The sequence below is a fragment of the Phocoena phocoena genome, chromosome 16 (assembly GCF_963924675.1).
Source record: "Phocoena phocoena chromosome 16, mPhoPho1.1, whole genome shotgun sequence".
Lineage (NCBI taxonomy): Eukaryota > Metazoa > Chordata > Mammalia > Artiodactyla > Phocoenidae > Phocoena > Phocoena phocoena.
The window spans coordinates 22,222,796-22,236,126 of record NC_089234.1 but is presented as its reverse complement, the minus strand read 5'-3'; the positions used below and the strand labels follow the sequence as shown (position 1 = coordinate 22,236,126).

Sequence of the window (13,331 nt, the reverse complement as noted above, 5' to 3'; positions counted from 1 at the left end):
TGCTTTAAATTTTTTTTTTCTTAAAACAGGTTGCATTTTTCTATCACAGGTCTTGACGGAGTTTTGATCAATAAATCATTTCACATCATTGATTTGAGGATTGTTTAAAACAACATATGCAAAGCACTCAGCACAGAGCTTGGCACACAGTAAGTGCTCAAGAAATGGGACTTGTTGCCAAAGATGTGCAATGGGAAGTCATTCATACTGACTGGCATTGAACAATGGGGATGAATGAGAATGTGGGAACTTGCTCAAACACACTGAGGATGGAGCCGGAAGTATCCCTATATCCCTCTGCTATATAATACAGCTGTCTTATGCCCCCGGAGGGATACCACTGAAACAAGATGGCATTCCAGAATAACAACAGGTTCATTGTCGAGCCGACTCTTAATTTTCCATGTGTGAATTTGTCACAGAAAACATGTAATCGCCATTCAGCTGTCCCTGTTTCCAGCCAGCCCCCTATACGTCAGAACGACATAATCAATAAGGTACATCTGAATGTATTTTTAATTAAGTGAAACAGTTCTAAGATTGCTTTATCTTTTGCATAGATAAAGATCACTGACTGGTTTCTAACGAAAACTGCCTTCCATTGCTTTGTCCTAAACGCGAATCAGATGCCAACAAACCACGTTCATCAACCTCTAATAGTAAACTTGGCTTCTGGCAAAAGCTTCACTTATTCAAGGCATTTGGCTAACATTGGTCCTCCATTTCTTGTTCTTCAGTGTCAAATGCAGCATGTTGGCTCTTATCTATCCAACTGTTAAACTAACAGTTATTATGGGGGATACAGGTGGAAAATAAGTCTTGAGTTTTGAGCTGATCTTTACTATCGCAAGCAAGAGCCATGGAGACCAGAGAGACCAAGTTTCAAAACCCGGCTGTATTATATTTTATGGTGGGTAAACTACATCACTTTTCTATTTCATCAAAACGAGAGTAAAAATCCCTACCTCACAGTCCTGTTATGAGGATCAAAGAGCATGATTTATCATGCGCCCAGACCATTGTATATAGTTAATTAACAAATACAAATCCCTTTTATGGAACATTATCTTGTTGGCACTCAGTTCTCCCATCTGTATTTTTTCTGTAATGAAAATCTATCCCTCTATTTTATGATAACAGAATCTTTTTCTCTTTTTTTTCCTTTTTAGAAATCTTCTCTCCTCCAACCTTGAGCCATGCAGTTTAACTGGGACTCAACACCATCTCCTATTTCAGTTCCCAGGGATATGTGTCTGACCTACATGAGTAATGCAGACTACTGGCATTCAATCCCTGGAAACATGAGGAAAGAGGCAGACTGGTTTGATGGAGCTTCCAAACTGTTAGGTTGTAAGACCAAAGCTGATGATGTCCATCACTGCTACGAATGGGGAAAGCAACCTGAGAATGAAGCCAGCATGGGGGAGAAACAAAACTAAGAGACGTAAAAAGTCAGCTACTGGGTTTCCCTGGTGGTGCAGTGGTTGAGGGTCCGCCTGCCGATGCTAGGGGACACGGGTTCGTGCCCAGTCCGGGAAGATCCCACATGCTGCGGAGCGGCTGGGCCCGTGAGCCATGGCCGCTGAGACTGCGCGTCCGGAGCCCGTGCTCCGCAACAGGAGAGGCCACAACAGTGAGAGGCCCGCGTACCACACACACAAAAAAAAGTCAGCTACTATTAATAATATTACTATTAGCCAGTGGGAACTTAATACAACTCTTAGATGACAGGCATATAACCAATTCACAGAAAACATCTCATTTGATTAAGTAGGTATTAATTATCTTCACTTTACAGGGGAAAAAAACCGAGGCACACAGAACTTAACTTCCCCATGACCCCTTACTTAGTAAATGGCAAAGCTAGAACTCACACCTCAGTATCTCTGAGCCCCTTAACTTCCAGGCTGTACTGCCTCCCAGTATAATTGATTTCTGACATAGTAAAGAACAAGACTGCTATAGCAGTTAGTTGAATAAAAAGACACCTATTCTATTAAGGGCAATATTGTGCTAAAATATGTTTTATAAGATGCCCTAAACATGTAAATCAGTTTCGGGAGCGATTTAAACTCCTTGGAAGAAAGTTCATATGTATGTCAGTATGAGAGTACTACCAACAACCACCGTGAATATAAGGATAAACTGTTCAACTCCATAACTGTTTCACAATTGCCATTGATTACTTCCAGGGGTGGCATTACTACTGCCACCCAAAATAAAGATATTTCTTAAGTGTGCTAGGTGATGAGGAAAAGATATGAATTCATCTTCATTTTTCTCCGTGGGAAACGCTATATTATTACCCAGGGTCACTCGTCAATTCAATTTAGCACTAGAAAAGTTCCCCTTAGTCACCTCTGCACTCCCACAGCCAGGCTTCAAGCAGAAATGATTAATGAGAGCTTCTTTCAATTACGCTCGCTGAATAATCCTAGATAGCCCTATAGTTCTTATGTAATTTGAAGCAACTGATTTCCAGGAGTCTAATAAATACTGCCTTGAACGACACCTTTTCTGCCAGCCTTTGGAAGCTGCTCAGAGTCAGAAAATACAGACCATGTGGCCAGAGACCGAGAGATTTCATCAACAGTCAATGTGCACCGGGCAGTTTACAAGGTCTCATGCTTTCTCTGGAAAAACCAACCTAGCTTAAAGAACCCAAGGAGGCCATTTGCCAAGCCCAGCTGGAGAGAGACACACACAGGCATGGTGGCCAAAAGAGCTTTGGATTTTCTCTACTCATCTGCCTGAATGGGCTAGATTTCTAGGGCTCACAGCTGCAGCCCAGAAAAAAAAAATTCCAAGAGGCCTAAGCAATAGAGTCCACTGATTTAGTAGCTCACGGGCTTTGAAGCCATTCCGCCTGCATGTGAATCCCGGCTCTGCCACTTTCTGGCTGTGTGACCTTGGCTAAATTACTCGACCTCTCCATGCCAAAAGTTCCCGATCTGTTAGGGATGATAATGCAATGCTTACTTCATAGAATTGTTCTGAGGATCAAATTGCTTAAGTTTGAATAATGCCTATCACAATATCAGGACTTGAATGGAGAGACTCCATTCCCAGAGGCAGAGAAGGGGTATCATTCATTTCACTCAACAGACAGATTAATTAGAATTTATATATGATCATGTGTTTAGTTTTGATAAAGATAATGAAATAACATTTGGTTACAAGGGCTTTGCTAATCAGGCTTACAGATAGAAGGACCCCATTCCAAGAACAGATAAGAATGGGTTCAATTACTACCAGCCAAAGCAATGATGGATTTGTTCACCTCCCAAAGCTGTGTGTAAATAAGCCCTTCAGTGAGCTAGAAGATACTGTGTACCATGTACCGCTTAACATGGGAAATTCTCTCATCCGTTTTTTTTTTTTTTTTTTTGGTTTTTTTGGTCAATGTTTTTCTTTGTTTCTATTGGTTGGAACAAACTTCTCTCCAGTCATTTGAGAACTGCAACTTTCTGCCTTCAGTTGCTGGGTCCACGTGCAGATATATTCAGTCACTTGGAAGCAGGACTTAAGGAATGACTGGTCCCTCATACCTTCTCACTGGCAAAGCATCAACTTCATTTCCGGGTTAAACCAGGGGAACCACATTAATTTAGTTTGGTCTTTTATTTATTTATTCTCTGAGGCCTTTCTATGAACGTATAACACCCAGTAAAAGAGAAAAAAATATGCACCTGCTTTCCAAAAAGTGACTTTATAATTTACAGGCAAAACACATGGAGATGCAAGGTATCTCATGAATAAGGGACAGAATGAATAAGTGAGGAAGAGAAGAAATGCTGATCAGAGAAGGGAGACGCAGTGACAGCTACAACTGAATTCCTGGAGAAGGGCATCCAACTTAGATGCCAAAAACAAAGCTTCAGCCATTCCTGAGTGGGAGCAGCAGGGAAGAGGTGAATAAGTTCTAAGCAACAGAAACCCTATTTAGTTATCAATGTCTCTGTGATGCGGGAAGAGAAAGTATCTTTCCATATAGAAGTCTCTGTGTGTTAACTTTGAGCCAGTTTGTTTGCAAATAACTTGTCTTTTACTTTTTCAGGCAGTTTCACTAGTGTTTTAAGAGATTTATCTGTTCTCTGGCTTTCAAATCCCACAGGGTCTTAGGGCAGTGTTTGAAAATAAGAAAGATAAAAATGCATTCCTCTTAGAAGTGAGACAATTGGAGTGGTGGGGGAAGCTATTAGGTACATGGAAGTCCCAAGGCATGGTGAGAGGCAGTGTGATTTCAGGAGGAGTAAAGGGGAGACAACGTTTACTGTCCTAGCTGCAGGAAGCTCACTGGCTCCGAAAAGGTCATTGCGCCAATGATTCTCAATGATGTGAACAAGGGATATTTAAACTCTTGTCTGAGCCAGCTCTGCAGGGCACTGTTCATACTAGCAGAAGTCTGGAAACAACCTAGATGCCTTTTCCATAGGCAGATTAGATAAATTAGGATAAGGCAGAATCATGTCTTTTATAGGGCTTAGGTTGTAAATTCAAAAGCGATTGATAAGTAATGTCAACATTACACTAGAATACTTCGTACTTTGTTCTTATTTTGCTGGGATCTAGGCCCTTGGAAACTCAGAAGCTGAAAGGAACTTGTATTATCCCTTCTTTTCAATTGTAGTAACCCAGGGAGGGAGGCCACCTCTAATTTAACCAGGGGGGTGGGCTCAGGAGGTAAAAAAAAAGACAAAAACAGAATATTACTTTCTTTGCCTCCTTCTTTTCTGTGTTGTTCAAGCCACCCAGTCTATGGTATTTTGTTATAGCAGTCAAAGCTGACTAAGAAAAAACAATTACTAATATGTATATTAATATTTACATGCATTTAGTAATTCAGAGAACATTTATGGAAGGATAAGTAAGAAATGAAAAACAATGGTTGTGCCCCATAAGATGATGAGAATGTCTAGAAGACTTGAAAGCAGGTATGGGAAGAGGATCTGCTTTTAGACTAAATAAGATCTACTTATTTACACTGAAAACCTTTATATGAACATGCCGTATATGTGTGTATCATGCTTTTAGCAATAAAAGTCACTATTAAAATGTTCTTAAGTGTCTGTCTCAAAGTCTCATCAAAATATAACAAAACAACAGTTACAAAGCCCCTGTTGTCCATTAATCTTCAGTTATCTATGTTGGGTTTGTGAAGTGATTTATGACACTGCTTTAACATTCCCTTAAGATGTTTACCACCCCAATGTCACCTTCTGCCCTAGGGGATGTGTGCGTAACCCAATAAGAACAGAATTCACGTGAGAGTTCTGGGTGAGGAAAAGATTCCAATGCTCATTTTCACAGGTGGTATCTTAAATGTGCTAGAAAATAGAGTGAGACTTACCAGTAGAACCTGTTCGGTATGACCCCTTCCTGGACAAGCTGCCACCTTCTCCCAAATTCAGCAGAGCTGTATAACTGTGGACAACAGAAAGTATTCAACACCACGACTTTACGGTACACTGAACGCACAAACATCAGTTCACTGGATTATTATTATCAACAATAATAATATCTACCATTTATTTAGCACCCATTCTATGCCAGATGAGTGCTCTGCGTATCAGTTCCACTCCCCACGTACATTCTGCAAGGTAGACATTAATATGCCCATTTTACAGCTGAGCAAACTGAAGCTCACAAAGATTAAGTGATTTGTTGGAAATCACATGCCACTAAATATTAGAGTGAACTGGGATTCATACCCCGTTTTGCCTGGTGAACTGTACCGCTGGCCCCACCATAGGCAGACTGTTGTCTGGAATACAAAGAAGTCCAAGATCTAGACCTGGCTCTCAGAAAGCCAACAGTATAGCCAAAACCTGACTGAAATAATGAGCCTGCCACCAGTGATAAAGGAACGCAAAGGAAGGAGACTCAGAAGTCAATCAGGGATGCTTCCGAGATATGTGGGGAGTCAACTGGGATCTGAATGAATGGCAGAATTCAAACTGACAAAAATGGGACGGGCATTACTCACAACGGGAACAACGTGGGTCAAAGGTGAGAAATGCAGGGACGGTATATGAATAAGCCTGGCTTATCTAAATAAATTTAGATGAAAATGTTGAGGGCAACTTGAAAAAGGCTTTGAAGGCCAAGTTAGGGAGACCAGAATCGATCCTGCAGGGAAGAGGAGCCAGTGTTGGTTTTTTAAAAAGGAAGCAGGCTCTAACAGCAGCTCACATGGACTAAGGTCTTACTATGATCCAAGTGCTTCTCCTGCATTCCCTCATTTAATCCGCACACCATCACTCCCAGTATCACGGCCATGTTACTGATGGTTATTGAAGATTTCAAGTCCAGTAGCTACACCGCTTCAGTGCTTTCCAAGGGCAACTGCAAGGAAACACTTCTCAAGAGACAGGGTCTAACCCTCCAAATACTCCTTCCCCTCCAAAGGTCTTTCTTCTCCTACATCTCGTTCTTCATTGCTGGCTTGCTCCATACCCCTGCACTTCTCCAGTAATTTTTAGAGTACCATGGAACCTTTTCTGCCTCTAGAAGTGTCCTCTGATGGCAGCCCAGAGATTCCTATTACTCTAGGGATTCTGGTTCCCATGGACATTTGGCTGCTGATTTGAAAAGTATCATTTGGAACATCTCCTTTCTATGTGCCTGGTCTGAAACCCACTCACATCGCAGTCGTCCACCACTGCATTTGCCAAATCCCACAGTGAATGGATGGTGAGTCACTCTGCACTGAGTACTATGACCTTCCTCCCTCTCCAGTCCCAGCACTCAGTGAAGGGTCAAATGACTCACCAAGTGACTCACCAAGGCTACATATGTACCAGCCATGTCCAAGAAATAAGTCAGCTCAAGTGGGTACTTACTGACCCTTGGAAGAGCTTGCTACTACGACATTGTATCCACTGGATCAGAACACATCCTGAAGTCAAAAAAAGGCTGAAATGTTTGGCTACCAAAGCGAGCAGCTCACTTGGCCCCAACTACAGAGTATTTGGGCATCCGGCCAAGAAGAACCTGTGGCTTCTTCTTTCAAGTCTTATTATTTTTCTCCGCCCCATCATGCCTGAGGGAGAAAGGTTTCCTGGGTACATTTCATGCTTGATTCATTTTAAGAGCACCAAGGAGAAATGGGGAGACAGTTCCCCTCCTAGAGATAACAGAAGATAAGACAACATCCTCCGTCTTGATTCAGAACCCAAGCAGCCAGAGGGTGCACGTCCTGCTTCTTGTTTCCCAGCATGTCCTGAACACTTGCATTTTAATATTCAGACTTGGATTACAACAGCAAGCACTTGATCCGGAGTGTCTGATACTTCCTCTCCGCTTGCACCATCTTTTTTAATTGAAACCCAGAGCTGCACTGCTTTCTACAAGTTTAAAGGAAACAGAGATCACACCACTGTGTGTGCCTATATCTATTTATAAACGTATGTTAATACCTATATTTATATACAAAGATTTATGCAAATGTAAGAGAATCAGGGTGGTTTGAAATAATAATAATTCTCTGTGAAGGCTAGACTCGCCACATATATTCTGAAAATCATATATAAACTCTGAGCTCTCCTAAGGCTACACCAAGGGATTGCCATCTCTGCCTTTACACAGAATTCATCTCTGTGAGGAACTGTTGGGTTCCAGCGTCTGTGTGTCTATACTGTTTTTCTTCTATGTCTTTTTTAATTGATCCCCCTAGGCTTGGATTCAGAACCTGTGGACCAGTCAGGTATGTCCCATGATATCTGTTTTTATCTTCTTCAAGGGGATGCTTTGTTATTGGTGAGCATCCAGAGGCCCCTCAAGCAGTGGGTACACCAAACAATCCAATAAACCAAGTCTCTCTTATTAGCTCAGTGACATCTTTTATAGTTTCCTATCTCAAAAGGTGCGCTTTAGTGCCAGTGGACTCGCTTCCTCACCTTTCCACTCGCACGTGGGCACGTGCCTCCTGCCATGCCTTCACTGGTGCTACCCACTCTGGCAGAGGTGGCTTCAAGACTTGCCTACCTCAATGCCAGTCTTCTTTTTCAGTCCAGATCAGAGGACATCTTTTCTATGAACCCTCTCCTACACACCGAGATTTCCCAGGGGCCTCATTTCCAAAGAACTATGGCACAAGGAATGCTATCAAACTGTAGTCCACATATTTATATTTAACTTTCTTAGCAGCCTTTCAAGAGAGCCTTTTATTAATGCAAGGCAGAAATTCCTTCCTATCTAAAATCACTCTAAAATATCTGAGATCACTCACTGCCTCTTTGATGAGATCACAAAGTTTTTAGGTGTCTGGAATCCCATCCTTCTGTGTCTATAGAGCGCCTAGCACATAGTAGATGATGCAGGTAGAAAAAAAAACTATTGACTTTACATCATGCAAATTACCTAGTAATGGATCTACGTAGTAAAACACTCAGGTTTCCCAACAGACAGACAAAGGTAATTTAGCAGAGGAATATGTTTTACTTCCATGAATCCGTAGCTAGAGGTCTGTACCTAAAACCAACAAACAAAACTATAAATATCAGTACGTTTGAAACTTGCAAGGACTTGCAGGCAAGGTCTTGAATATTCACCCCTAGACAAAGCTGCTCTATACATTTCACCTACTATTTCAAACCTTTTCTCCCTAAGAAGTTAATTGTCCAGCCTGATGTTATACCAAGAAGAGAAGAAAACAACTCACAGCCATCCAAGATAATGTGCTAATTAAACCTGCAGAGTCCGGCAGCAAAGTTTTCCTCCACTAAAAACTGCGATCAAAGCCTTTTTTACCCAATGACTCTCTCAGCCGCCAGTGGAAGCCTTTCCGTGTAGAACGAGTCAATGTCCTTTAATAAAATTCATAGTGCTGGCAGCACCTAAGCAAGATTTATTTCCCTCCCTGTCTGTCTCCGGCTCCAAGGTTTCTCAGCTCTGTCAGAACACAGAACTAAGAAATATCATTACTATCTGTCACATCAGAGAAAGCATCTGCCGCTTTCTCCAGCAGTGCCAAGCCTAGAGAACGAGTGAGGTAGAAAGATCAGGGGGAGGAAGAGAATATTTCTACTAGTTTTAGGAGAGCGCTGCTCATCTACTAACCCTCTGTCATGAACCCCCAAAGGCCATTCTTGGAGGGGTTTAGTTTAGTTTTGTTTTCCTAACACTGGTACAAAATATTGGGAAAAAACGGAGTAGACATTTTAGAAAAGGAGGGGGGAAGGATTCTGGTTAACTAAGAATGCAGGGCAGACAATCCTTCCTGTTTAGAATCACTCTAAACTAGCTGAGACCACTTCCCCATCTCAGTAGATACAACTTAATGAGGACAAACCCATTGTTCATCTATGCTCAAGACCTATTAGCAGCCTCAGGGCCCAACCCTCTACTTCCTTATTATGCTGGTCTGGGGCTGTCAACACTTCTTGTCATGCTCCTCCTCTGAAGATTTAGCCCATCCTTCATCCCTCCCTCCCTCCCTCCCTTTCTTCTTTCCTTCCTTCCTTTCTTCCTTCCTTCTCCTATATATATTTTTTTGACATCTCTTACATTGACTTGTTTTCCTGCCATCTGCCTTTGTCTGCTATAAGACGAGTGCAGATAAAAATACAGTTAATTGCAAAGGATCCAGTTTCAAGGGTTGGTTTTATTATGAGCTTTTAACCAATTGTACAATCATCTCTGGTGTCATGCTCCAGAGGCCTGCAGGGCTGCAAGTTGGCTGAGGGGCACAGGTTCCAAGGGAGAATAAAGAGAGAGGCCACAGGAAGACAAGTAGCTTGGAGGTGGGCAAAAGTGAGATTCATTGACTTTGCTCAGGGTACCTAAACTATAGCAGATTAAGATGGGCCGAAAGAAGTGGGGTATGAGAGCAGCTGTTTCCAACTTTCACTTTCCATCTTCTTACCATTCACATTTTGGTTGAGTCCCTAGCAGAGTGGCATCTTTCTCTGAATAGAAATTCACTTCCTTGTGTTAATGCAAAAGCTTGCAAGCACCACTGTCTCCAAAAAGTCTTCTCAACAGTTCTAAATCAGATCAGTGCAGCCCCTCATTTTAGATTGTTAGATAGGTACACATCAGGAATTTTCTTCTGCAGCTAGGAAATTGGTGCAAGGACACCATTTGGTAGAAGGTAAGAGGGTAAGAGTGACAGCATGTTTCAGTCTTTGGTTGATGGGATAGGAGAGAAATCCATGGTCTTCAGAGATAAGCTCTGCTGCTCTAGTTGCACAGCACAGGAAGCCAGAACCCACTCTTAGGGGAAATCACATTATAAAGGACCTAAAATTCCACCCAGCGCTGACACAAGCCTTCTCCTTGGCCAGTGGGTACAGGGATAGATAGAGAACCATGATGACCCATCCCAGACCAGCTCCCCCAAACCCCGAGAGATTAAGTTCCCCAGAGAAAAAGCTAGCTTCTCAGGGGATATCACATACAAAGTATAGTAAATGTTGTTATATTTTGTCCAGAGTGTTATGGTGGCTTATGTAAGACAGGAAGAAGCTGGGGATCTGCCAAAGCTTTCAAGGTGGGACTAGGAATACAGTAAAAAGTTCTTAGTTTGAAGATGTGAGAAAAGAGTGTTCCAGGGCAAGTGGGTCAGTCTGAGCAAATAAACAGAGCAGCAAAGGTTAGAGCGGTATCTTTGTTCTTCTTTTGTCAACTTCAAGAGACCCAGTTTGGTGGAGGTGCATAAAGGGAAGTGAAGTGGGAGTAGAGGCTATAAACATGGCCTGGGAGCAGACTAGATGAATGCAATCCTACCATAACTTGCGGGGAGCTAATGGAGACTGTTCCCAAAGGTCAAAAAACAAGGGCACTAAGGCTGAGCGCTCAGGCTTTGCTGATGAAGAGAGAGCAGGAATGATGACATGTCACCGGCTCCATCAATCTCTCTGAAGGCTGGATTTATCAAATCTGTCACTGGCCATTCCCCAGCTGTCACCGAAGTCTGTCACATACCCCACAGCTGTGTTTGGCACTTTGAGGCAGGCTTGGGGGATTCGACATATGGAACTGGGGCTGGCTGGGCAACAAGCGTCAATATGTGGCTGTGGACCAGTTCAGTTCACGGACTCTTCCTGTGCTCCCACGTCTGGAGGTACTTAGGGAAATTTCAAATGGACTCTCGGCCTTAAAGCTTCTATAATATAGATATGGAAATAAATGGAAGATAAGTAAAATAATTAGAAGCTAGTAAAGATCTGTATCACAGATCCCCAATATCAAGACACTGATGGGAAAAAATGAATAGCCCTCAATAACCATGTAATCATACCATTATTTAAATGAATATATGATGAAGCTCAGCAGGTTCTGAGAGACAAAAATAAGCAGGAGGAGAAAATTGTCACTTGGGACAAAACTGGAAGTGTGCCTCCGTAAGATGGATCCATTAGCCGTGTGAAGATGGAACAGAGGAGAGAGATCAGTTAGAAGGTGACTGCATCAGGGCAGGGAAGAGATGGGTGCCTGGAGGAGTCAGGGCCCCTGGGTGTGGGAAGGAGGAAAGACAATAACAACAACAATAACAAAATAATAACAAAATTTTAAAAGGAAAAACATCTGACTAGAAGTAGAGCGTAAGAGAGGGTCACGTTTTCTTTTAATTGAGATATAGCTGATTTACAATGTTGTGTTAGTTTCAGGTGTACAGCAAAGTGGTTCAGATATATATATATGTGAGTGTCTATATATATATATATATATATATATATATATATATATATATATATATATATACTCTTTTTCAGATTCTTTTCTATTATAGGTTATCGCAAGATGTTGAATACAGTTCCCTGTGCTATATACACACAGGGAACTATAAATTTTGTCTTAAATTTGAATGATGGGCTTTAGATGCTTTTCTGGAATATCCAGATATTTAATCTAATCATTCCAAGGACCACTGATTTATTTTTTATTTATTTATTTATTTTTGCTTTTTAATTTACTTATTATTGAAGTATAGTCGATTTACAATGTTGTGTTAGTTTTTGGCGTACAGCAAAGTGGTTCAGTTATATATATGCATGTATATATTCTTTTTCATATACATATTCTTTTTACATATATGTATTCCTTTTCATATTCTTTTCCATTATAGGTTATTACAAGACATTGAATATAGTTCCCTGTGATGTATAGTAGGACCTTGTTGCTTATCAATTTTATATATATAGTAGTGTGTATCTGTTAATCCCAAACTCCTAATTTATCCTTCCCCCCACTCCCCTTTTCCCCTTCGGTAACCATAAGTTTGTTTTCTATGTCTGTGAGTCTGTTTCTGTTTTGTAAATAACTTCATTTGTATCATTTTTTTAGATTCCACATATAAGCAATATCATATGATATTTGTCTTTCTCTGTCAGACTTACTTCTCTTAGTATGATAACCTCTAGGTCCATCCATGTTGCTGCAAATGACATTATTTCATTCTTTTTCATGGCTGAGTAATAAACAGTCCATTGTGTGTGCATGTGTGTATATGTATACCACATCTTCTTCATCCATTCGTCAATGGGCATTTAGGTTGCTTCCACGTCTTGGCTGTTGTAAATAGTGCTGCTATGAACACTGGGGCACATTTATCTTTTTGAATCAGAGTTTTCATCTTTTCTGGATAAATGCTCAGGAGTGGGATTGCTGGATCATATGGTAGCTCTCTTTTTAGTTTTTCAATGAATCTCCATACTGTTTTCCATAGTGACTGCACCAGCTTACAGAGAGGGTCACTTCTGAAAGCTCCAGTCATTTTACCTGGGCAGGGGGAGATTTTACACACAGACCCCTGGGGCTAGAGCTGGTGCAAGGTTGGAAGAGATGAGCAGGGGTCACAGTGTTTCAGTCACAAGCTGGTCTGAGGGTTCACAAGGGACTGCTGGCTGCCTGGGAAGCAGCCAGGGGCAATGACCCTCTGACTTGCCGGTCCCTCCCTCTCCCTTCCTCTGCTGTGTGATCTTCAAACAACTGTTTTCTCTCTGCTGTGAAACTCAGCTCTTGAAATGTGTACTAGTGCATCTGTCAGAGAGAACAGGTCTCACGGTAGGTTGGAGAGTGGAAAGATGGTTACATAAAAATAGAAAAAAAAATTGGCAATTAAAGAAAAGGAAAAAAAGAAAAGGATCGCAATGGCTTTTGTAGGGAGGCAAGCGTTTTGGTGCAGCGAGGACTGAGTGAAGAGGGTCAAACCTGGATAAGACTCCTGGCTCTACCAACCACCTTGGGAATTTTCTTAACCTTTCAGAGCCTCAGATTCCCCAAATTCTAACTGGCATAATGATACATCTGATGTTTCATGTAAGAATAGAGTTGAGGTATCAATGTGCAAAGTCTGGCATAAAGCTTCCCACAGAGTAAAAGGTCAA

General features: G+C 41.6%; 1 protein-coding gene across 4 annotated transcripts in view; it reads right to left on the bottom strand.

Annotated features, from left to right (window-relative positions):
• The window catches only part of SORCS1 (sortilin related VPS10 domain containing receptor 1), a 573,760-nt gene that overhangs the window by 189,569 nt on the left and 370,860 nt on the right, over positions 1 to 13,331 (bottom strand). For all 4 annotated transcript variants that reach the window (XM_065894238.1, XM_065894235.1, XM_065894236.1 and 1 more), the window contains exon 5: positions 5,351 to 5,424. In XM_065894238.1, coding sequence (XP_065750310.1) covers positions 5,351 to 5,424 — 74 coding nt within the window. The remainder of the gene's footprint in view (positions 1 to 5,350; positions 5,425 to 13,331) is intronic.